This window comes from Castanea sativa, chromosome 4 (genome assembly GCF_040712315.1).
Source record: "Castanea sativa cultivar Marrone di Chiusa Pesio chromosome 4, ASM4071231v1".
Lineage (NCBI taxonomy): Eukaryota > Viridiplantae > Streptophyta > Magnoliopsida > Fagales > Fagaceae > Castanea > Castanea sativa.
Window position 1 is genome coordinate 15692308 of NC_134016.1, and position 26701 is coordinate 15719008.

Genomic DNA, 26701 nt, shown 5'->3' on the forward strand with positions numbered 1-26701 from the left:
GACCCAACACGTAACCCCAAGATGAAAGCCTCTACAAAAGGCATATATCTCGGACCACGGATTAAAGAGGTGCATCATTATGAGTCCAACAATAAATCACCCGTGGTAAAATACCTCTATCAAGCTAACAATGTCCACTTAAGTTCCAAGCCTCAGAGAAATGATCTCAGAACAAATGGGATTATCTGAGGACACTTTTAAAAACTTCCAGATAAATCTACAATAATCCATATGACAAACTTGCATTTAATGTTGGATAACTAATCATGATAAGACAAGAAACCCCAAAAGTTTCTATTCATCATAATGATGAGGAAAGAAGAGCCCAATAGGACAGAGAACTGTCCAGTTGAACAAGGATAACTCATGCTAGAACTCATGCTGGAGAAGAAAAATAAGCAAATACAATAAAGGATAAGGATGGAGAAGGAGAGGAAGGTGAAGTATAAAAGGAAAGAAGCTTGTAGAAATAAGGGGATTTTTCAGATTCAGAGAAAAAAAGAAAAGAGAGATACAAAGTGAGAAATGTATTGAGAAAAACTTGATGAATAAAGCTTTGATCCTATGGTATATTCAAAAAATTGTTTAGTTCTTAATCAAATCTCCCATTGTGGATTATTACAAACTCATAATATAAATTTATTGTAATCATAAGCCCAAGTTAACCAACATTTGATATCACGCAACCACAATATTTATCAAGTAAATTCAAGTATATAAAATTGCCATCATGAGTTGCAGGAAACTTTTATGTCAAAACATCAACGATTAATGGTCACCTCTACTAAGAGGGTTGTAGTTCCATAGGCAACTTTTAGTATTTTAGTGGAAATGTTAAGGTTCAAATCTTCTATCCTTCGATTGTTGTAACTAATTTACTATAGTTGTGTATACTTTTATATAAATGTATACTATTTGACTTATTCTTAAAAAAATATATAAAAGTATTATTTAAATGTACTATAACTATTGTCTTTAGGATGTTCATTAACTAAAACTTTTTATTTTTTCATTAACTAATTTTTTTTCTAATACATTAACTAAAAATTTGTAAGTATAAAAGAGTAATGAAGTATTATAATCAGTTAATCACCATCTTTATTACATATTCACTGGACACACTGTACACACACTGCCACATTACCGAAGTGTGTAATAGAGTGTGTTATGTGCCCACAGTACACTGCCACAAAAACACGCACGCCCTATTTGCCGAACGTGGAAATGGTGGGCAGTTGGCCAACCCACCATCCATAATATTCCACAAAGTTTATTTAAAATTAAAAAGAGCTAATTGGTCTGCACAGTAAGACAAGAAGACTAATAAATGAGATGGCTTGTGACTTTTTTTTTCGGCTTCTACGAGTCTACCTCTCTCACTCTTTTCTTTTTTATTCTTTTGTTAAGTGTGTGAGTCATGGGCTTGGAGAATCTGGACTTTTGGGTCTTGGCCTCTACTTTTAAGCTCAATTCAAAATTGGCTGGCTGGCATACAAGTAAAAGAGGACCCCAGATAGGACAATGATAGTACCGAAGCTTAATTGGACTAGTCTTTCTTCTCTTCCATCATATGCCTTTGAGTAGAGCCACACACAGAGAGAGAAAGAGAGGGATGACTTTGATTTAGTGGTGATGACTTGACCTCACCTCTTCCTAGGTTTATCATCAGTCTCCCTTTCTTCATATTCCCTTCAACTGTGAGCTCTCTCTATATCTCTCTCTCTCTTTCTCAGGTCTGAAATAATCATAGATGCAAGATATGTTGATTGGGATAGACCCATTTGAGTTTTGGAGAATCTGAAACAAACCCATTTCATCTTTGGTCTTTTTAACTGGTATGCATGGTTCTTAGATGCAATAATTGAAGAATCTGAGGCAAACCCATTTTGGTTCCAGGTCTGATTCTGTTTACTTTACTCTTACTGAATTAAAATAAGACTGGATTTCTAAGAGTTTCAAGGGTGCCCAATTACCTTTTTTTTATTATTGTCAGTTACCAATGATTGTTCATTTTAAGATTTGGGGGTTGTGTGTGTCTATGGTGAAGTATGCAATTTAGGCAGTCAAAACATATAGAACTGTGAATCAATATTCATTTGCTTGACAAACAAAACCAATTGTTAGTCGAAATATAATGTTGTCTGAACCCTGTGGGTCCAGCTTGCTTCTATCTCTGCCTTATGATATATTTGCCATAGTTTCCTGGTCCCTCACCCCGAGGGACCTATGTAATCTCAGTTTATGTTGCCGGAGTCTGTATGCCCTCATGGCCACTGAAAAGGTCTGGCTTACACGTTGTGAAATGATGGGCATCTTGTCCCATAGAGACCTCATTGAGTGGCGAAAGGGGGTGTCGTCTTACAAGGCGCTTTGCCGCTTCCTCATTTGTGTTGAGCCATTGATTGGAATTTGGGTTCACCAGAACCCTGAGCTTGGCAACGTAGTCTATGTCATGCCCGGTTTTATTTCAGTTGTTGGATGCCGGATAATCCCCCAAGAGCTTGGTCCACTAGGCATAGAAGAAGGCCCCATCCTATGGGCACCTGTCTTTGAAGTTGTTGGTAATTCTGATGGTTCCGCCGCATTTTTTCTACATGGAAGAGACAAGGGACGTGACTTCTTTTATCCTGGTTCAGTCAAGCCTGTGGAGAGGACTTGTAATGTGCTATTGCTCGAGGTTGAGACTCGTCAACAGGAAAACGAGGATGAATTGTTGCATAGTAAGAGCTTTGCTCACCTTTTAGATAAGGATCTAAGAAAAGTTTGTAGGTCGAATAGTGGAATTTCAAGGTCTCAAAGGGTGCTTGGACAGAATGAGGTGAAGGTGCCATTCAGTCGACTGTCCTTTTGTGATAGAAGAAAGTTGTTGCATGTTGTTACCACCCAAGTTCGACAAAAGGTTCCTGAGTGGGCAAACGGGCCACTATTTCCACGGTTAAGGGATCATGAAGAGAACTTTCAGAAGGATCTGGTGCTCTTATTGGAACGGAGATCTCTGCTTATGCATATGTATAAGCATGGTGGTTGTCAAATTGATTGGAAGGCAAGTCCAGAACTGTCAACTGATCCTACCCAAATGGAATTGAGCCAGATTAGAAAGAGTCTTGATCATCCAAGTGGCTTTTGCATTCCCCATAGTGATGATGATAGTCATACACAATGCACCAAGAGAAAAGGTCTTGGTGGATACTTTAGGGATAGCCTTAAACATATCCTGGGGAAGTCTAGCTCAACAAATGGTAGCGATGCAATTTCAAAGAGTGGTTCTTCAAGCAGTGAGAATAAGCACGCACAGCTTCATGAGTTTTTGAGGTCAGATGATACAATTAGACTTGCATTGCATGCAGCCACTGTTAAACTATCTTCTTATCGAGCATGGCCAAACATGCATGAAAGTCGGTTTGCCCTTTACAAGTTGCCCATGCGGGTCCCAACAGCTGACCACGACTATGCTGGTTTGTGGGGAGGGACATTTGGTTGGCCTCCTGGGAGGCCTAGTAAAGACAAGCCTGGTAAAGCTCTCTTCTTTCTTCTGCTCTCCTATGAGGAGTCCAAAGGGCAGCGAAATCTTATTGCGACCAAAATTTTGGAAGGCACCCACTATGTTCTGCATCCTAATGGTTCAGCAATGTTTATAGTGAATATAGATGAACCTTCGCTGGATCCATTTCCATTTGAAACTGATGCAGATTCTCTTCCTGTGAATTTAAAGCATGCTTTTATAGGAGAGGGCATTGCAAATGGCTATGGATTTAGATATCCTGGCGCAAAGCCTGGTTCCCTCTTTGTTTTTCAAAATGGTCTTCTTGCCTTTATTTGGAAAGAATCCAGGGCAATCTTGACCTTGCAGAGACTTAACTTGCAAGAGTTACTTAAGAAAGGTGAACGAGTGCCTCCACTACCTCCAATTGCCAACTTTTCATATTTGACCAAGTCCTACTCAAACGTGTTTGCAGGCTTCCCAAACAACTCAACTTGTTTGTCTTCACCAAGGTTTGGCTTACCCCTTAGATGAATTCTTTTATTGCCAATCTCTCATTTCATCTTTTTTTTTCTCAGTAATTGATATTTTGTCCTTGCAATATGCATTAGTTTATTTATTTTACTTAATTTCATAGAATTTCTTTTTATGCTATATTTACTTCATAGATAATAAATGCATATTGACATTCGTGGTGGTTAGTGGTTACTTGTGAGCGTTCTTTCCTTATGCTACTGTGATGTGGATCTATACTTTGAGAAAAACTTTGAGTATTTTGTATGTGCTACAGAAGTTTGAATTAGCATGTCAGAATATATGAGAGATTATCAAATCATATTTTAGGATTAACTTTATAATATCAAAGTTTATATGTTTCTAATACACAACCTCATATTCGACAACAACATATCTGCCGTACCTTGCTAACTTTTGTCCTTTCTACTCAACTGATTTTTCTTATATGAGTGGGATCTGCTGATGCAGGACCTTTAAGGAGATATCTTCCTAATTTTGAGAGGATATGAAGTGTTATGGAACTTGTGGATCATTTATTTGATATTATAATCACTCAAAAGCGGTTCTCTATTTCTAAACGGTATTTATGTTTTGTTCTTGGTACTGATAGGACAAACTGGGGGTGGTTTTGCTATTGTGAGATGGGAATAATTCTTTTTTTTTTTTTTGATCACAAGCTTAGGTTTATCTTATCATAACTTAAGACAATTAGGTACAACTTGGCCTAGTATAGTTTACTATTTTAGTGTTTTTGTATTTATGTACTTTGAGAGCCTAAAGTGACAAGTTTATGGTGTTATGATGACTTAAAGAAGCTGAACCATTAAATGACAATGAAACCACACTTTAAATAGGTTAATTTTATTGAAAAAGTTGTGTGACTCATTAATTGTGGGCTTTCTCTATAGCTATATCATGGTTCATCGCACATAGGCCTGATCTTGGGTATTGTCCGTGCAGCATTAGTTGATACAAGTTCATCTATTAGAGAGTGGTTTGTAAAATTCAGAATTTAATTTCAAAAAAGAAAAGTTGTCACCAACCATAGTTGCAAATCTGATTTTTTAATCTTGGTTTACTTATTGATTTAGGAAATTATAGTCAATAAGCTCTAGATCATAAGGCCTTCATCTACTCCTCTCCTCCTTAATTACTTAGCAAATAATTTTTTTTTAAAGAAAATTATTTTTTACTTACACCTTTGGAAAATTTTTGGGAATCAGTCCATAAAAATCTAAGTCACAGTTTTGGGATCAATTTGAGAAATTGTCAGCAATTCTTTTGGGGAGATTGTTTAGAATCTATCATTTAAGTTAGTATTACACTAGCTGTTGATTTTTATAAACTATGTTTACTAAAAATTAACTTATCAATATATGTTTCTCATTATTATCTGCCCCCCTAGAGGAGCTTCAAGTTTTTTTGAAGTGCACAAGGGTGCTGGAAGGCCCACAAGTTAAGATGATATCCTGCAGATATGCACAAATAAGCTTATATCAAACTCCTTTTTTTTTTGGGTAAGTAATAAAATTTTATTGAAAAGAGACTACTTTATGCAAAATCAGCATAAAGTAGACTAAAGAATTACAAACAAATACCAAAGATTATATACATTGAGACTAAATAAACATTGGAATAGAATTGAGTCCCCAAGCTTGAGACCAATCAAACAAGGTACCAACAAAATGAGCTAAAAGATGGTCCCTTGTGCTCTCCAAATCGTCAAACATCCTCCTATTCCATCCTTAAATGTCCTTCTATTCCAAATATCCAACGAATGTTTACCCAACCAAACAAAAGATCTTTCACACTCACTAGTAAGACCCAGGAGATAACGAAAGATCTAAATACAAAACACCACAATTGATAAGCCTCTGTGCAATGAATCAAAAGATGATCCAGCCCCTCCCCACCTTTCCTCCTAAGATTTTCACAAGTAAGAATTTTCCCTCATGCTGCCTTCCAAACAGAAAAGACACTCTCCGTGCGGCCTTTATGCCCCAAAACCCTTCCAAGGGAAAGTGACAAAAGAGGACACTTCCTACCTATGATTGCCCCCTTTTTTTTCTTTTTTCTTTTTTTCAATAAATAATAATTTATATTTTTCAAGGAAGAGGACAAACTTTATTTACACAAGGCGTATAACTCCTACCTGTGATTATGGGGTAGTGATTCTGCCAAAAGATGTTTGGGAAATAAAAGTGCAGGTAGATTATGAGACCAGAAGAGATTATAATTTTTGGTTCTGCTTTTTGAAGCCAAACATTGTTTGATCTTTTGGCTTTTGTAAATCATGAGTCTTCCAATTTCTGGCCTTTAACATTTACACCTCTAATTCATGCTTATGACCTACCGTTGTAATTTACAGCCTTATGATTATTGTTTTCTGTTCACTTCTTGTATGAGTTTGAATCCATTAGTTTGCTATATGCTTTTGATAGGTCAAGAATAATTTGACTCAGATACAGAATTATAGGGTGTTTGAAATTTTCTAGACTTTTCTTGTATAGTCTGATTCATTAGGCTTTAATAAAGGAAAGCCAAGAGAGAGTTTCTGGTACTTTTGGTGTAAGAACAAGTTGTAGAGAGCAATTTCTTTAGCCTCTAAGATAATGAAATTGGCTTCCTAAATTTTTTTTCTTGCCTTCTTTGATTATGTAGATTCCCACAGTGCAATGACATACGGACATCACACTTGCAACAAAACATGCCTTAGCAAATTGACTATGGCACCATCCTTCTTCTAGGAGATTTTATTTCCAATATAAGGAAATGAGTTCTTGATAAATTTAAGTAGGCCTTCTGGAATCAGAGACATCTTTGCTACTTAGGCAGTAATAGGTTGCCCCTGGAATCAGAAAAATCTTTTCTTCCCAATTTGATTGATGCTACAGTGAGAATCTCAAATATAATGTGTCTCCTTTTCTCTAGAGTTACCAAATGAATGAACTTTTGAGGTGTGTACCAGGTTATTCTTTGACTGGGAAAAATGGGAAAAACTATACTAAGACAGTAAGACATTTATGGGCATTTGAATTACATACAAATAAATGATGTGCTACCGCTGCTCTGATTCCTTGTATACTTACATAAGGTTGCCTTTGGCTTCTATTGATCGTTCAATGACATTGGACCTCCCCTATTCATCAAATCATTAGCTGCTCCTCAATGCTGCTGAAGTTCAAATGACATAACGATGGAGCCAATCTTCATTGTATCTGATTTGAAATGTTCAGAGAATTTAACATTTCAGATTGTTGAGATGATAGGATAATAAGCATTAGAGATAAGCATCTGGGTCAAAAAGTAATCACCCAGTTTGCTATAATGTAAATGGGAGGGGATATTTGTATCAAGGGATCCTAATAAAGGTTCTAAATGCATTGATGATAGAACTTTTTTCTCACTTTCAAATTTTCTCTTAAGAATGGCAATATTTATATTTTATTATTTTCTGCAATGCCATGCCAGTCATTCGCATTTCAACTTTATGTAGCATGGTTACTACTTGGTCTACCAAAATGGTGGATAATGCTCGTATTCATTATTGTCTTTTTAGAAAGTTTTAGTAGATGTTGTATAGAGGCCTTAATTAATTTTTAGATTGTATCGTCATGGAATTTATGTTGTTATTTACAGTTTTAAGTTATATTCACCACTTTACTCTTTGTTTTTATTTTTGGAAAAAAAAAATAATCAAGCTTAATAATTTTACATGGTTTACTCTTCTCTTTTCTTCTTTCTAATAATTAATATATATATATATATATATATATATTTTTTTTTTTTCTGATTCATATTGAAAAAGAAGAAGCACTTTTTCCATTCTAAATAATGATGATAATAAATTGGTTTCATGCATAATAATTTTACATGGTTTATTTATATAAAAAAATGGCAAGACTTAGGTATATTACCTAGGTAATGTTTTTTAGGTTCCATTTTTAAGATTCTGTTATGCGGACTTTTTCTCATGGGATGAAAGCATTTTTTTTAGTTAACTATTCACATGGTTGAATCTTAAGAAGGGAATTTAAGGAATAACGCTTAAGGTATTGTGCTTGAGTTTTGTCCAACAAAAAAAAAACATAGTCAACTATTTTTTTTATTCTTCTCTCTAATAATTAGTAAATTTTTATTAGTTTATTTCGCATTGAAATATAATAGATTTTAAATAATTAACAAGGGCAAGGATTTTATACAACCTGGGTTGCATAAGTTCTTGCAAACACCAGGCACACTTAAAAATTAACAAGTGTCTTTGGTCATGTGAGTAGCATGTGACCAATTAAATAGATTTCGGACCCAAACAAACCCTTCTTCTTCTCTCTCCCTTACAATCCTAATTTACCTCTCCCATTAGTCCCCTATCCCTTCTTCCTCCACTAGCACCACCATCCTTGTTCTTGGGTCCTTACAACCCAATTCCAAACACAGAACCTAGCACACCCAAACTCAAAAATTTACCCAAGAACCATATCCAAAATATACTTTCCACCAAGAAAATCAAATCAAACAGAAAAAAAAGAGAAAATTAGGGTAGAGAGGACGGCGACCACCATTGGTGGTGCTAGCAATGCAAGTCTTGTTGTGGCGGGGCTTAAGACCAAGAAAACCAAGATGAGAGGGAGAGGAGGATGACAATGGAGGGGTTGTGTGGCAGTTGGGAGGATAGACTGCAGTGGCCGATAATCTCTACCATGGAGGTCGGCCATGAGATCTTCCATCATTGAGGAGGATGAAGGTTGTGCCTATGGATGGAGTCTAATTGAGGATTAGTGGTGAGAGAAATGGGTTCGGGTTGAAAGGGCAGAGAGAGAGAGAGAGAAAGGCGGGAGGAGAGTAGGGTTTGTTTGGGTTTTAACACTCATTTAATTGGTCATGTACTTCTCACATGACTAAGGACACTTGATAAATTTTTAGTGTTTTACCTAATGGTGTTTGCAGGAAATTATGCAACTTAGGTTGCATAAAATTCTTGCTCAATTAAAAAATGTGTATTTTATTAATAGAGAATCCTAGTTAGCAAGCACTTAATTTATATTATCTATAGGAGGATTCTTTTCTTTGGATTGGACTTTTATGTGGTTTAGAAATACCCCTAAAACGTTTAACATATAAAAAAATTCGAGGACAACCTAGTAAGAATATTTGTCTAACTCCACTTAAAATGCCTACAAAATAGGTCTCTCTTACTAATTCATGTCTTCAAAACAAATTTATCCAATTTTTTTTTTAAAAAGGAAAATAATGACATTAGACAAAAAAGAAAGAAAAAGAAGCCTCATTGTATACATAAAGCACGTGTGATGAGGTTAATAATATAATAATTAGATCTAGAATAGTTAACGCTTGACTTCAGTTTTTTCATTAAAAATTACTAGTAGTAGTGTGGGGAGTAAAAAGATCTTGATGAGAATATGGGCCGTTGGGTCTTGCTGAGGAGGGCCGACCTGCTCCTGGGTTTAGGGTTTGTTGGTACTACGGGTCGGCCCATACAATACGGAAGATTCAGCCAAGGATGTTTTTCCTCGGGCTGACACGAGGACCCGGGACTTCATGGTAAAGGTTAGGGAAGGACACGGTCAAAACCAATGGTTAAAGGGGTGAACCCTTGAATGTCCTAGAAGCACCGATGTTGGAAGAATGTCAAAGATAAAGGCTACCTCCACATTAAAGACCGCACCTACCACCTCGGCCGCATTAATGAAGTGACACTTGAACAACAAGGGAAACTTATGGTTACTATTCAAAGGCATTAAAAAAAGAAATATCTAGGCTAAGGGAGGAGTTGGGGCAACACGCGTACAAAGTATTAAAAAGAGGAGTATTTAAGGAGGAACCCGGGACCGAAAGATGACGAACTTTTTGTAACCTAAGAAAGAAACAGACAAAGAGAAAGATATAATATAAGAACGGCTCTCGGCTTCTGTTAGGAGGAGGCCGATTTACAATATTCCTTGTTGTTTACCGATTACTTGCAATCTTTGGTTTGTCATTTACTCCCCCACACTTCTAACCCGGGTTTCAAGCCCACACTCTACAAATTCATATTGTTTAAGGCTCATCGTCAGCCCAGATAACTTGTTCTTGGGGCAGGGTGCACTTGTGCGCACTCTCACAATGAGACTTGATGTGTAAAGTCTTCCCTCCGGCCTTGGGACTCCGTGGCTATGAGATGGTTTAATGGTCTCGGAATCGGGGTCTCGTAGGCTCATTTGGGGAGCTAACTAGAGCATTTGCTTCGCGGTTCATTACGTGGCGGTCCCCGGCCATTGGACTCGTTGCTATCCATGGCCATGAAGGAAAGGGAGACACTGAAAGCATACTCCGACCGATACTGGGAGATGTTTAATGAAATAGATGGCGACTTTGATGAGGTGGCGCTCAATACCTTTAAGGTGGGCCTCCCTACTGATCACGACCTAAGAAAGTCTTTGACGAAAAAGCCCGTCCGCAGGCGTACGCCGTCTTATGGATCGTATTGATGAGTATAAAAGGGTAGAGGAAGACCAACATAAGGGGAAAGGAAAGGAGAAGGTTATCCGGAGAGAAGGGATTTGTCTGGGGACAGATATCACAACAACAAGGAGGAGGGATTACTTCGGACATCCGGCTTGACGCACCTCGCGCTGTAAGTGCGTGTTCCGAGAACCAAGTACCGCATCATTATTAGAAAAAGTTCGTAAAGAGCCCTTCTTCGAGATGGCCCGGAAAGATGGCAGGGGACCCCGCGAGAAGAAATCAAAATCTCTTTTGTCGTACCATCGGGATGTGGGCCACGCTACCGAGATCGGACCAGTGGAACCATCTAGAGCGGCTCGTCGGTGAGGGAAAGTTAAAGGAAGCACTTGTGTCGGCCCGTGGCAGGGTTGGTCAAGTTGGTTCAAACAACCAGAGGAACAATTCATCACGGCCAGCATTGGGAACAATTAATGTTATCTTCGCTGCACTGTAGGGCAGGCTCAGTCCCACTAGTGTGATGGCGGTTTCCCTTCCTCAGGCCGAGGATGTGGGTAGCAGGCAGAAGAGGTTAAAGGGCACTTACCCGTCTTAGGTTTCTCCGAAGGAGGATAAAGTGGGGACTATCCAGCCTCACGATGATGCTCTTGTGGTTACCCTTAGGATAGGGAATTATGATGTGAGAAGAGTGATGATAGATCGTGCGTGCGGTGCATATCATGTACCCCGATCGTTTAAAGGGCTAAGGTTGGAATTGGAGGATCTAACTCCTTACGACTCCCCACTTATAAGCTTTGAAGGGAGAGCCGTTGTGCCGAAGGGCGATCCGTTTACCCGTTCAATCCGCACTGAAACGGCCGAGGTGGATTTCATTGTGGTTGACGCGTACTCTCCATATACAACATCCTCGCTAGGCCATGGCCGCACGCTGGGAGCCGTCTCCTCTACCCTACATGTTAAGGTGAAATTCCTCGGGAGCATGTTGAGGAAATCCCCTGCACGGTGGTGGCTAGGCAATGCATATCGGCTGCGGTGCTTCGTCGGTCGGAAATTGAGTCATCAACTTTACCCATCCAGAGTCATAGCAATTAACAGCCCGGAGGCACCTGGAGCGATGACAGTAGATGAGGCGGCCGTTTGTGAGGAGTTAGAGAAGTTTGTCATAACGGATGATCTGCAGAGGTTCTTCCAAGTTGGCATACTTTTGCCACACCAAGAGAAGATGGAGTTGTTGAAATTTCTTAAGGATAATTTGGATGTCTTTGCTTGGGATCCCTATGAGGCTCCAAGGTGTAGATCCGAACTTCATTTGTCATCGTTTAAACGTCAATCCTGCCATTGTTCCGAGGAGGCAGCCACCTCGGCGATCTTCCCGAGAACATCTCGAGGCCGTGAAGGAAGAGGTTCTTAAACTCAAAAGGGCGGGGGCTATCAAAGAAGTTTTCTACCCCGAATGGTTGGCTCACACAGCTGTTGTTAAAAAGAAGAACGGCAAGTGGAGAGTATATGTGGACTTTACCGGTCCGAACAAGGCATGTCCTAAAGATTCGTTCCCAATGCCACGGATTGATCCGGTGCAGATGCTACCGTCGGACATCCTCGGATGAGTTTCTTGGACGCCTTCCAGTGGTTACCACCAAATTCCTTGGCATTAGAGGATCAGAGAGAAGTGCGTTCATTACTCCAACAGGAAACTATCATTATAAGGTCATGCCATTTGGGTTAAAAAATGCCGGGGCTACTTACCAAAGAATGATGACCCGAATGTTCGAACAACTCGGGGAAAACCATAGAAGTATACGTGGATGATATGGTGGTGAAGAGTAAGACAAGGTACCTTTCGCACATGACAGATTTGGCCGACACCTTCCAGATGCTAAGGAAGTATAAGTTGCGCCTTAACGCCTCCAAGTGTTCTTTTGGCGTGGGATCCGGAAAATTCTTGGGATATATGATTACTCATAGGGGCATGAGGGTAAACTCAAGGCAGTTAAGGCTATTCGTAATTTGCAGCCGCCTAGGGAACCCAAAAGAGATTCGAAATTGACTGGAATGATTGCCGCGTTGAATAGATTTATTTCTCGGTCGCTCAAGCTGACCGGTGCCGTCCTTTCTTTCAGTTGTTGAACAAGTGGAAAGGGTTTCAATGGACCGAGGACTGCGAGTTAGCTTTCCAACAGCTTAAGCAATATCTTTCTCGGCCACCCATTTTATCTCACCCTGAGGTGGACGAGGTTTTATTCGCTTATCTGGCCGTGGCTATTCACGCGGTGAGCTTGGTCCTTATAAGGAATGAAAGCGGAGTGTAGAGACCGGTCTACTACGTTAGTAAGTCCTTGAATGAGGCCGAGGTGCGCTATCTGCCCTTGGAAAAAGCGCTTCTGGCTGTAGTCCACGCCATGCGCAAACTTCCTCATTATTTCCAATCTCATACTGTGGTTGTTTTGACCCAGTTGCCTTTCAAGGCTGTGTTGCGTAGTGCTGATTATTCTGGCAGCGTGGCAAAATGGGGAACCATTTTGGGAGCCTTTGATGTTAAGTACAATCCTCGCACTTCGGTAAAGGGACAGGTCCTCGCTGATTTGGTGGCAGAGTTTACTGAACCATTGTTAGAAGAAACTTCAAAAGAAGTACACATGGGTGAAAAATCAATTGGTGTGATCACCGCCGTATCGCCCTCGGCTTGGAGAGTTTATGTGGATGGGGCTGCGAATCAAAAAGGGTCTGGTGTTGGACTTGTTTTAATGTCCCCTGAAGGAATTGTCTTCGAAAAATATTTGAGATTGGCCTTCTCGGCTACTAACAATGAGGCCGAGTATGAAGCAGTCTTAGTGGGCATGCAGATGGTACATAAGATGGGTGGCAAGGAAATCCATGTGTTTTTCGTACTCGCCATTAGTGGTCGGCCAGGTCATGGGGACCATGGAGGCTAGAGACCCCAGAATGCAGGAATATTTGGCCCAGGTCAAACGCCAACAGGCTAAGTTCGACTTCTTTGCCCTAGCTCACGTTTCTAGGAGTGGAAACACTCATGCAGATTCCTTGGCTATGTTGGCAACATCCTCGGCTCAAGGTTTACCAAGGGTTATCCTCGTTCAAGATTTGGTAGAACCTTCTCTTGTAACTGCTAACGCGCCTCGCATCCATCTAATAAGGCCTGGTCCTAGCTGGATGGATTCAATCATATCTTTTCTTAAAAATGACATTCTTCCCGAAGACTGAAGCGGAAAAGGTACGTCGAAAAGGCGCCGCGTTTCCGGTTGTCCGAGACCAAAGCTTATACAAACGATCCTTTTCATGACCGTATTTGTTGTGTGTGCACCCTGAATCAACAGAAATATTATTGGAGGAACTGCATGAGGGAATTTGTGGGAGTCATACTGGGGGAAGATCCTTAGCCCATAGAGCCCTGACTCAGGGTTATTGGTGGCCTAATATGCAGAGGGAGGCTCAGGATTATGCCAAAAAATGCGATCAATGCCAGAGGTTCGCCCCTAATATCCACCAACCTGGAGGGGTTCTTAACCCTCTCTCCAGTCCTTGGCCTTTCGCACAATGGGGCTTGGACATTGTAGGGCCATTCGAGAGGGCAACAAAAGATGGTTGCTCGTGGGAGACTACTTTACTAAATGGGTCGAGGCCGAGCCCTTAGCCAATATCAGAGATGTTGATTCTAAGAAATTTGTATGGAAAAATATTGTTACTAGATTTGGTATACCGCATACACTTATCTCGCACAATGGCGTTCAATTTGACAAGAACGCCTTTAGGCAATATTGTGGTGACATGGGTATCACAAATAGATATTCTACCCCGGCTTATCCTCGAGGAAATGGGCAGAAGCCGAGGCAGTTAACAAGGTCATAGTCAACGGGCTAAACAAGAGGTTGGATGATGCGAAAGGCAGATGGGTGAAGAGCTCCCTCATGTCCCGTGGACGTATCGGACCACTCCGCGCAGTCCACTGGAGAAACGCCATTCTCTATGACTTATGGAGCCGAGGCGGTGATACCACCGGAATCTGGTTTTCCTACTCTAAACACAATTTCTTTTATTCCAGAGAAAATAGAGGGACTTTTAGAGAAAGATATTGATTTACTTGAGGAACGGCGTGAGGCAGCTATGGTCCAAATGGCTTATTATCAGCAGAAGCTAAAACGAGGATATGACGCCCACGTGAAGCTAAGGCCACTTGCGCTTGGTGATCTTGTATTAAGGAAAGTTGTAGGCACATCTAAGAACCCAGCTTGGGGTAAGCTGGGACCTAAACTCGGGAAGGCCCCTATCGCATTGTTTCAATAGCGTGCATAGGGTCCTATAGGCTAGCCGACCTAGACGAACGAATTGTACCACGTCCATGGAATGTAAATAATCTTAGAAGATATTATTATTAATGAAATGAGCTTTTGTCGATTAATATTTCAAAGTTATGGGTAGCTCGATGCTCGCATTTACAAGTTTTAAGAATCAAACGAAACTTGGTTAAGTGTTGTCCTCGGACCATAAACCTTGTGGAAATTGATGTCTTGTCACTTGTTAAACAAAACCTTAGTTATGCCGGGTCTTCGGACCTCCTACTTTGGGAAAAAATTAACATTTGAAGTTACCGGTTTTAAGAATCAAACAAACTTGGTTAAGTGTTGTCCTCGGACCATAAACCTTGTGGAAATTGATGTCTTGTCACTTGTTAAACGGAACCTTAGTTATGCGGGTCTCGGACCTCCTACTTTGGGAAAATTAACATTTGAAGTTACCGGTTTTAAGAATCAAACGAAACTTGGTTAAGTGTTGTCCTCGGACCATAAACCTTGTGGAAATTGATGTCTTGTCACTTGTTAAAACGTAACCTTAGTTACGGGTCTTGGACCTCCTACTTTGGGAAAATTAACATTTGAAGTTACCAGCTTTAAGAGTCGACCAGAAACTTGGTTAAGTGTTGTCCTCGGACCATAAACCTTGTGGAAATTGATGTCTTGTCACTTGTTAAAACGTAACCTTACATACGGGTCTTCGGACCTCCTACTTTGGGAAAATTAACATTTGAAGTTACCGGTTTAAGAGTCAAACAGAAACTTGGTTAAGTGTTGTCCTCGGACCATAAACCTTGTGGAAATTGATGTCTTGTCATTTGTTAAACAACCTCCAGTTATGCGGGTCTTCGGACCCTAACTTTCTTGGGAAAATTAACATTTGAAGTTACAAGTTTTAAGAATCAAACAGAAACTTGGTTATTAAGTGCCGTCCTCGGACCACAAACCTTGTGGAAATTGATGTCTTGTCACTTGTTAAACAGAACCTTAGTTATGCCGGGTCTTCGGACCTCCTACTTTGGGAAATTAACATTTGAAGTTACAATTTTTAAGAATTAAACGAAAGATTGGTTAAGACTTATCTTCGGACCACGACTTTGATTAAAGTTAACTTCTGATTATGCCTGGGTGTTAATTCGTTGCTGTTTATTAACTTGGATCTTAAGTCTTATATCCTTAAATGTCAAGCAAATTTGTGTAAGGAATGGCCCTCGGACCTTACATCCTACTAGAAAGGATGCTGTACATTACAAGGGTTTAATCCTTTTACAGGATCTTCTCTCCTTTTTTTTAATCAAAGGCACTGTTTAAATATCTCAACCATACCACCTTTTGTTAAACCCTTAATAATGTGCATATGATTATGTGGAAGTTATGATTGTGTAATCCTTGGAGTTAGATTTGTTTACTCTAAGAAATTTTTGTTATGTGCTAATGGCAATCTTTATAACAAATACAAAAAAAAAAAGGAGTAAAGTAAAACAGATACAACCCAAGTAAAAAGTAAAGTGAAATTGTTCTTCATTAATTAGCCAAATATACATTACATACATATAATTCAAACATAGAAAAAGAGAAGTCCTAAAGATAGGCCCTAAGCTTTGGTAGGGGGGTCTTGCTGAGAGGTACTAGTACCCTCGGTCTCCCTCAACTCCAGGCTGTTCAAAGGAGTCAAAACATGCTTTCCCTTATCTCGTCGTCGGTGGAAGGACGTTGGGTTCCACCGCGTCTGATTCAGCTCCTTCTCCGCATCCCCTCTTCCTTCCTTCTTCTTTGTTGGAACCAAAGGTTCTCGTCAGGATCGGGAATTCGCCGTGGGACCACCGGAGGTAGAGCGGGAAGAGTTGTCTCAGGGGTAGGAGTGGCAGCAAGAGCCTCTTCAATCTCCTGTATTTCTAGGGGAAGCCAAACGTTCTCGGACTTCCTCAAATCCGAAGATAGAGGAACTCCTGCTGCGTTTAAAGCTTCCCCCATACTTTTTGACAGTATTCCCGGCATAAAGCCGCGAACTCCTCTGTGGTTGCTACCCCTTCTTCGAAACTCGCCTGCTTGGCAGCTTGAAGAGAGAGTTGGAAGGAGCTGGCTTCTTTCTTCATCAACGCCAGTTCCTTCTTCAGATCTGAGCACTCCCTTTGAGCTTGGGAGAGCTCTTCATCTCTTTCATGAAGGAGCTTGCGCTGTCCTTCTATCTGGGTCTTCATAGTCTTCAAGTTTGACTCGACCCCATTTTTCTCTCTCCTCAGATCAGCCACCTCTGAGGTCAACTTCTCATTCTCAGCAAGGGCTGTGCCTAAGGACTTCTTAGTTTCTAGCCTGATTTCGAGCTCAGTTCTGGCTACCTTCCGAGTGTCTTCTATAAACTTCTCGGCTACGAAGACCTCTTGAATAGCCTGTAACAAAGGATGATGGAGTTAAGAATATTAAAAAACAAACTTACTTATAAGTATTGTTAAAGGTGGAATCTTCCTAAAAAAAAAAAGGGAAAAAACTTACCAGCGCTAAGTCTCTTTTTAGTGAGAGAAATAATTGTGGCTGGCCCATTTTTTCCAAGGTCTCCATGTCCTTGGGTAGCAGGAGAGGGCGTTCTAAAACCTCGGCCAAATGGTGGGCATAGCCTTGTTGAACCGCCCTTATACTGGACTGGCAGGAGATGGGTGCGCCGTCCAGTCTTAGATCGGGGGACCAGGTGGTCGGTGCTCGGCGCACTTCAGCCTCGTCCCTGAATTCCCCGATTTCAACCGAGCGGGCCCTGCCCTTGCCTTTGTCCAGCTTCTGCTGCTGGGCCGGTGGGAGTTGTTATCGTGGTTTCTTGGGGTCCTTATTAGTCGTCCCCTCGTTATCCCCCTTTCTCTTCTTCTTGGGATCCTCGGCTGGAAGTTTTGGCTCAGCTGGAGGAGGGGGAGGTGGTAAAGATGGGGGAACTTGAGACGTCCCCCTCTTTTCTCTCGCACCCAGCGGCGCTATTGGTGAGGAGACCCTCCATTCTTCCCATGTCTTCTTCAAATTCGTCCTCGGGAAGGGCAACCACAAACCCCTCCAATTCCGGAGGCCTTGGTGGCTACTTCCTACCTCGTCGGAAAGTCCACACGGCTGGTTCCCGCGAGGTCTCTCGGTGTCTTCGAGATGGAATTGATCTATCTCGTCGTCAAGTGTGTGCGAAGAAGACACCCGCTCTTCCGGAACGACAGTTGCTTGTGGAATGCACAGCAAGGGGAATCTTGCTATGGGCTGGTTGTATAAAAAGGTGTTAGGAGCGTCCGGGAGGTCGCGGTCGTCCAGAAAGTGGGGCCGAGCTACGTTTATCCTCCTTCGTCTTCTGGCCGCCCGCAATTATGGCGTTCTCTATCTCCTGGAAGTCCGAGGAAAGGGGAGTGTACCCTAGAACGAGATGAGCAGCCCGGAGTTGTAAGTCTTCGCTAACGAACACCTCGGAGCGAAGTACTCGGTTTTAGATCTCGCGACGTTCCAGTGACTCGGACGAGGACGCACGTGCTCGCTTATCCGCAAAAAAGACATCAAAACAAATAAACCTCGGTCGGATTCACACGGATATTTAACAAGTTTAAGTAAGTACGAATACGCATTTATACGTGTGTGTTAGAAGAAGTTGTGTCGTGGGGAGATTAATCCTACGGCATCGCACTGGATCCCCCCACTAACCGGCCGGGGCGAGGCCGTCGTGCTAGTTCCCGTACACGATCAAGTAGTCGTCCTTCATGCCTTTGTTGGATTTGGGCATGTGAGATTAGCCTAACGGTGCCGGACCGAGACTTAATATAATAACCTACCTTAGAAAGTTTATGGGACTCATATAGGAACACGACATCGTGCCATGTGAGGTTTAAATCCATCTGCTCGTTTAGAGCATCTACACTACCCAAAACTCTAAAAACGTTTGGGAGGCATTTGATCGGGACACAACCCGGTGGTTGCGAAGGTATTCCCTAGTTTCAGGTTTCATTGGAAGGGTCATCCCAACCTTCTAAAGGCTATCATAGGGATGATAACCTCTCCCTCTTTCCTAGAACCGGCCACGGCTTCTCCGGGCAATATTTTAACCCTACATCGGCCGGGAATATGGTATTTGGCCTAAAGCCTTCCATCCCGCGGCGGTATCAACTAGACACTTAAACCTACCCATTAGAAAAGAACGAAAGGTTAAACTCTAAAAGGGAGAACGTTTATGAAGACCGAGGACTGTATCCGAGGAGAAAAGGTTAAGAATAGAGAGAGTAAGAACTTACAAGGTTGAAGGTACAGGTTCCCACTGTTTTCTGCTGGTAAAGAATGATTGTTGGTGTTTTGATGGGATTGATCCCTGATGAATTAAATGAAGGCGCAGGTTCCTGAAGCGTCACGACGTGCGAAAAGGCGGCCTCGTAATTATATTTGTCCCGCCTAAAATTTCGTGGAGTAACGAGGATCGTTGGATGCCCATCTCACCGTTGAACATGGGAGACAAAGAGTAACTTACAGTAATAAATGCGCGCGTTTTTGAAAATAAAACCGCCAAATGGCATCTTCTGGGACGCGAAACGATTTCCACACGTGCCATCACTTGTAGAGTGTGTGGAGTGGATCCTCGTCAAATCAAAACCCTATTTTTCTCCTCGGATGTCGAAAATTAGAGTTTTGAGGGGCTATTGTGGGGAGTAAAAAGATCTTGATGAGAATATGGGCCGTTGGGTCTTGCCTAAGAGGCCGACCTGCTCCTCGGGTTTAGGGTTTGTTGGTACTACGGGTCGGCCCATACGCAGGGAGGATCCGAAGATCCACTCGATGATGTTTTTCCCCTCGAGTCGACACCTGAGGACCCGGGACTTCATGGTAAAGGTTAGGGAAGGACACCTGGCCAAAACCAATGGTTAAAGGGGGTGAACCCTGAATGTCCTAGAAGCACCGATGTTGGAAGAATGTCAAAGATAAAGGTCGCTACATCCACATTAAAGACCCCCTACCTACCCCTGGCCGCATTAATGGGGAAGTGACACTTGAACGGTGGAAGGGAAACTTATGGTTGCTACTATTCAAAGGCATTAAAAAAAGAAATATCTAGGCTAAGGGGAGGAGTTGGGGCAACACGTGTACAAAGTATTAAAAGAGGAGTATTTAAGGAGGAACCCTGGACCGAAAGATGACGGACTTTTTGTAACCTAAGAAAGAAATGCAGACAAAGAGAAAGATATAATATAAAACAATTTCGCTTAAGACTATCCGAGGAGGCCGATTTACAATATTCCTTGTTGTTTACCAGTACTTGCAATCTTTGGTTTGTCATTTACTCCCCCCACACTTCTAACCTGGGTTTCAAGCCCACACTCTACAAATTCATATTGTTTAAGGCTCATTGGCCTGGGCCCATAACTGTTCTTGGGGCCAGGTGCACTTGTGCACTTACAAGTAGTATAATAAAAATGGATTAAAATACCCTTTTGACACTGATTTCATTTTCTTGGTCATAATTCTATCTATTTATGTTAATTCGTCGGTAACATTTACCATGAAACAAGTGATATGGCTTAATGGACGCCACTTATTTAGCAGTTTATAGTTAGATTACTAATAAATAATATTGGATAACATGCCTTCAAAAAAATATTGAATAACATATACTTAAGGTTCGGTTTAGTAATTTTTAAGATCTCATGAGATCTTAGGTTTAAAACCTAAGATCAACATCTTAAGATCACCTCTAATGGTTTTAACTTCTCAAAACCTTTGACCAACATCTTAAGATCACCCCAATGATTTTTTACCATTTATTTTTTATAATAACTTGGTATTTGCGGAACTGAGACTGCACACATTCAACAAGAAAATAGTTTTTTTTTTAATAGAAATAATATATATTCTGCTAACCTTCCCTAGATCCATGCACAAACAAGCCCTTGACACAAGAAAATAGTTAAGTATATGCATAGCCTTATTCCAAATAAATAAATAAATGGCATGACTAATAATATTTAACTGTTTAAATCTCTCTCTCCCGTGTGTTAAAAATACTTAAAATTAAAAAAAAAAAAAAAACTGTCTAAATGATTTTTTTTTTTAAACATAAAGCATCAATTTTAGTCTGGTGACTCTGGTCAAGAAAATTGAAACAAGAATGGTGTGAGGATGGACTCCAATCTATCAGATCAGACAAGCTGCAAAATAAGCAAAAGCTATATAGCTCAAAGACAGAGAGAGTAACTAACTTCAGATAACAACAACAACATGGTCTCACCACTCAGCTTATCCTTTTTCACCATCCTCCTCTTCCTCTTTCTCTCTCATCCTCAAGCCCAAGCCCAATCCCAATCGGATCGCCAAAGCCCAACAAATGACCCACCAACAATCTGCATCATCGGCAGCGGCATCAGCGGCTCCTCCGTGGCCCACTTCCTCCGCCTCTACTCCTCCTCGAAATCAAACCCATTCTCCATTCACATCTTCGAGAAAAACGGCGTCGTAGGTGGCCGCATGGCCACGGTCAACGTGAGCGGCCAGACTTTCGAAGCCGGAGCCTCAATTCTCCACCCAAAGAATTACCACGCCGTGAATTACACGGAGCTGTTGGGTCTCAAAAACAAGAACCGTTCTTCGTCCTCCACTTCCGGTTCCATCTCCCTCGGCATCTGGGACGGTCAAAAGTTCGTTTTCAAGACACTCAGTTTCAGTTCCAACATTCCCTTTGTCGACAAGATTGTCTCGCTCGCTAACTCGCTTCTCATGTTCCTGCGCTACGGCTTCTCGCTCCTCAAAATGCAAACCTTCGTCGAGGTATGTTTTTTGTTCTCATATTTGCAAAAAATGTTCAATATTGTACATATTTGTTTAGTCTACAATGTGAATTTTACATGCATAACTCTTTTTAAGCTGCGTTTGGTTGGGTGTAAAATATTTTTCGGGTCTAAAATAATTTCAGCTGAAAATATTTTCGAAAAAAGAAAATATTTGTAGGTGTTTGATAACATTTTAAAAAATACCTTGAAAAATATTTTCAGGTGTTTGGTTGTCATCTTGAAAATATTATAGAAAATGCATTTTGTATTTGTTGCTCATATTTTCTCACATTTTCTCAGCTTCCAAACAAATATCATTTCCTGATATAGAACAACAAAACCCCAAAAAAAACAAAACTCATCAAATTTTCTTAATACAGCTCAACAAAACCCAAAAATAAAAAAAGCTCATCATCAATTTTTCTCAATACAAATCAACAAAACCCAAATCGGTCAGAGAAGAACGAAGACAGAGAGAGAGAGAGGCGACTGGCGATGGCGAAGGGGAGATCGCGCCGGCGCGGCGCAGCGAAGGCGAAGGCGAGATCGTGATCGGCGATAGCAAAGGCGAAGGCGCGATCGGCGAAGGCAAAGGCGCGATCGGCGAAGGCGAAGGCGCAAATCAGATCGGCGATGGCGATGGCGCGATCTCGCCGGTGCTGGGGTGTGACGAGACCGGTGCGATCTGGGGTTGGAGCCAGTGCTAGGTGCGACTCGCCGGTGCTTGGCGCGATCTTCTCTCTCTCTCTCTCTCTCTCTCTTTGCAAGTTTGTGAGCTCGGAAATGGTCTAAAGTGAAAATAAGAACGGAAATGGTTTTACAGGGTTTTGGGGCATGATTTACAGTCAACGGAAATCATTTTCTGTTTGACTGAATTTTCCAAGACAACCAAACACGCCCAGTGGTGTAAAACTTTTTCCGGAAACTATTTACTGCCGAAACAAACGCAGCCTTAATAACAACTTGTCATCTCGGCAATTATGAGATTTTTTGTAAGTCTACACTTGTTTGTTTGTTTGTTTGTTTGTTTTAGTCTTAAATAGATTGTTAGTCCTAACTCCTAAGGTTTAGTGTACGGCCATTTTTGAGAGGTAAGGTGTACGGTCATTTTAGGAAGGGAAAAATGCTAAAATACTATAAATTTTTACTGCATAACCTTTACATATACGTGGCAATGATAGGATTGGTGGATTTCGGAAACATATGAAATGAATGTATTAATTACTGTCACATTGACTTTGTAAAGGCCATGTAGTAGAGTTTATGGTATTCTAGCATTAGTTCATGATGTTTGAAGTGAATCAAGTGATCGCTTTTAGTTCCTTAAATGACATGGCCAAACTAAAAACTATAATGATCACTCTGGAGGTAAAGTTTAGGGACAATGTTTATTTTATTAAAATGCTTATGTTGATTAAAAAAGTTTGTCCGTTTGTTGGTATCTCTTTAAAGTGATTTTATTGCTCTATGTTTGAAGAAGAATAAGCTTCTCTCTCTCTCTCATTGTTGATCTAAATTCTATATTTTGTGGTGTAGAGTACTTTGAATAACTTCTTGAAGTACTATGAGAGGTCTGAATCCAGACCCGTTTTTGAGACAGTAGATGAGATGCTTAAATGGGCAGGTTTGTACGACCTCACCACCCGGACTCTACAAGAGGAGTTGATTGATGTTGGGTTGTCTCCCTTGTTGATAAAAGAGCTTGTCACTGTAAGAACTTGGACTGTTTTACTTTGATGTTTCTTTCATTAATCATCTTTACTTTTTGCATATTGGTTTATTGAGTGCAGATACAACAGAACTACTTTTTTGGTACCTGATTTGGAAGGTTGAGTGTGCTTATGCTTCTGGGTTGTTTTGGATTTCTTAAATGCTTGCATACAGATTGAGAGAACTATAAAATGATAAAATGATTTGTTATGACTTATGAAACATAAATGGACCAGTGAATATATTTACTTGTTGAGTATAGTTGAAATGAAGATTTTGAGATGGTTGACTTAAGAAACAAGAAATTCTAACATCTTAATTGAGTGAAATTGGTAAGACTTTTAATCTGCCTGCATATACTGTTAGATAGTTAAATTGTCTTTAGACATATGTGAAGAATACTGGTTGGGATAGTGATTATGGTGAGATGGTCGCATATGTGTTTGAGATACTATAGTTGGGATGGGACACTTATATATGGACCTTGAGCTATTAAAAGAAAAATTCCAGAAGAAGCCATTCGCCAATACTGAAGACCTAACTGTAGAAATTCACATAGATTTGGGAATTCACAACCTCATATCAAGCATGAAGATGTGGAAGGCTGCTTGCCCTATTGAAATTGCCCAGCTTCAAGTTTAAACATCACTTCCTTTCCATTGGCTTTTGCTTTTTGCAAAGAACATTCTGGTCTGGTGGGTGACGATGAGACAAATGTCTATTGTTGCATTTGGTTTGAGTTAGGCCATGCTATATACTTTCTTTAGAAGCTTTTATTGCAATTCTTCAAATTAGCAGTAGTTTTCTTCAACCTTTTTGTCTTTTCAGTTCTTAACTGGTGAATATATGAGGAGAAGCATTCTTCATCAGTTTTTCAGTATAAGTATCTTACTTATTCTCAGTATAATCGAAGATGATGTAATTTTGATCTGTTGAAATATAAAATTGACCTGGAACTGGATCATTTTTTTTATTTTTAATTTTAATAATTTTTCAAGATTTATCATTATTAAAATTCTGTTGATTATGCAGGTCATCACAAGAATCAATTATGGCCAAAGTGCCTTTATCAGTGGACTTGCTGGTGCAGTTTCATTGGCAGGATCTGGTGGAGGATTGTGGGCTATTGAAGGAGGGAATTGGCAGATGGCTGCTGGACTCATTAATCGTTCTGATGCTGCATTGCACCTCCATGAAGAAATAGTTTCTGTCTCTTATCTTGGAGAATATTATGAACTTAACTCCACGAAAGGAAATAGTTACAAATGTGAAGTTGCAGTGGTTGCCACTCCTCTGGATGAGTTGAATATTCAGTTTACTCCTCCAATTTCAATTCCTAAGAGAAAATTACAGCACACACATGCAACTTTTGTAAGGGGCCTTTTAAATCCGGTAAGTACCCTAGCAAATGTTAATACCATATATCAGACTTTTTGTGTGTGTGTGTGTGTGTGTGTGCATAGTCCGTACTTTGTTTTCCTTTTTCTCAAATCTTGATGTGTTGTTATGTCAAGGGTTATTTTGGCCTGGATGCTGTATCAGAAATCCCAGAACTGGTGGCCACTCTAGAGGATCCTGAACTTCCATTCACAAGCATTGCAGTTCTCAAGAAACATGATGAGAAAGATTTTACTTACAAGATATTCTCCCGGGAACCCATGGCAGATATCTTACTGGATAGCTTCTTTAGGTAATATTTTAAATTCACAATATATATATATATATATTTTTTTTTCTTCCTTCTGTTTTTGTTTCCTTTCTTTCTTCTTCTGTCTCTTTTTTCTTTCTTTTGGGATTGGATTTTTGAGACAATTTACTGTATGGGAAGTTGATTTGTATCGATGTGACAATGTCCTTGTGATCCTCTACAGAAGTTACTTGCACCTAGCAAGGTTGCTGCTAAAATCAGTTATTATGTGGGATCTGGGTTAATGTCTTGATACCTAATTAAGATGTGGGAAGTTGATTTCTGTCAGTTTGCTTACTTCTAGTTGGCAAGGCAGTAATAAAATAGGTGTAGTTGACAAGTTAAATGAATTTGATTTTCACCATTTATTGGTTATCACCATCATTGAACTATGAAAGTACTAAATACTGAACCCTTGAATGCTTAGATACTAATTGCTGTTTATTGCTGCTACTGCCAGTGTGCGGCAGGAGACCATTCGAATTGATTGGGGTGCTTACCCTCATTACAATGCTCCTGAAGAATTTGCACCATTTATCTTGGATGATCGGAATTTGTACTATGTGAATGCTTTTGAGAATGCAGCTAGCACAATGGAGACAAGTGCCGTTGCAGCCGAGAATATAGCTCGACTAATCCTATCAAGGTTTTTTAGTCAAGTACTCTTGATCTCATCTAACTTGGGCTCAAATTCTGATGGAGAGATTTTGCATGTGGATCTGTGAATTTTGTATGTAGGTATACATTTTAAGTGAAACATTTTCAGATTCTAGTTAAGCCCATGATGTAACATTTTGTACCATGTGATTAATGAAAACAAATCAAAGAATGTACAAACGCATACCAAGTAAAATAAGTAATGTACGTCTGGCAAAGAAACTTGTATGGGATATTGTTGTATAATATATGATTTTATGGGTTGGTGCCAATCTATATCTATATATTAATATTTAAAAATATAAAGTTGATGCGTAACATTTATTGTTGCTTCTGTTAATGGTTATTAGTATCTTGATCCGAATCTTATAGGATTCAAATCTAAGATCCTATATTCCTAAAACGTCCTGGATCTCTACTAAAGTAAAGATCTCAATCCGGATCTTATAGGATCCCGATCTCATAGCAATACTAAAGATTCTGTGCTATAAAGGGGAAAAAAATGTTTATTTTGGGCCTTCAAATGGAGCTAAAAGGCCCCAAACTGATAACAAAATAATAATAGATAGATTAGCCCAGTGGTCCTAGCCCAAATTGATTATAAAAAAAGCAAAAAATAAAACCTAAGGCTCACGTTAGTTGTCACCTTAACCTAATAAACAAAATCCAAGAAATCCAACGGTCACACCAGTGTGAGAGAGACCATCAATGACGAAGGTGATTTTTTATTTTTATTTTTGTATTTTGTAATTCTTCTAACAATGACGAGAATGTTGTATATAATGATCAACTATACTTTGTGGAATCCATCCAAGATAACCAAAACTTTGGTCTTGATGATTGAGTGTGTTTGTGGTGTTGTTGGAAATATTGTTATTTGCTTTGTGTTGTTTATGTGAGACATTACATATTGACATTGTTATTTGCTTTGAGTTATTTATGTGAAACATTATGTATACTTTTGAGTTGTTTAACTTAGAACTTAGTATTTGTGATTTGTAACTTTTGAACTTTAAATTTGTTTATGATGATGCGAAGAAAATCAGTAGGCTGGATGCTTCGGATTTGAAAGGATTATTAGCTATCTTGATGGTCTTGAAAAAGAAAGAATAAT

At 40.1% G+C, this 26701-nt stretch overlaps 2 protein-coding genes across 4 annotated transcripts; both read left to right on the top strand.

Moving 5' to 3' along the window:
* Positions 1 to 1432: 1432 nt before the first annotated feature.
* Positions 1433 to 7403, top strand: LOC142631361 (F-box protein At5g39450). 3 transcript variants are annotated; one of them, XM_075805502.1, is made up of 2 exons: positions 1433 to 3993; positions 6659 to 7403. In XM_075805502.1, exons 1-2 carry the CDS (start codon positions 2135 to 2137, stop codon positions 6711 to 6713), a joined length of 1914 nt encoding a protein of 637 aa, XP_075661617.1. In that variant the 5' UTR covers positions 1433 to 2134; the 3' UTR covers positions 6714 to 7403. The 3 variants fall into 3 exon arrangements, with proteins under 3 accessions (XP_075661617.1, XP_075661616.1, XP_075661618.1); XM_075805501.1 differs by having other exon boundaries at positions 1527 to 3993; positions 7092 to 7403; XM_075805503.1 differs by lacking the exon at positions 6659 to 7403 and adding an exon at positions 4466 to 5649 and having other exon boundaries at positions 1527 to 3993.
* Positions 7404 to 20847: 13444 nt separating this feature from the next.
* On the top strand, positions 20848 to 25856 carry LOC142630210 (farnesylcysteine lyase). The gene is made up of 5 exons (XM_075804176.1): positions 20848 to 21531; positions 23070 to 23243; positions 24276 to 24635; positions 24758 to 24933; positions 25391 to 25856. The coding sequence occupies exons 1-5, from the start codon at positions 20986 to 20988 to the stop codon at positions 25653 to 25655; spliced, it is 1521 nt and encodes a 506-aa protein (XP_075660291.1). The 5' UTR covers positions 20848 to 20985; the 3' UTR covers positions 25656 to 25856.
* Positions 25857 to 26701: the final 845 nt, after the last annotated feature.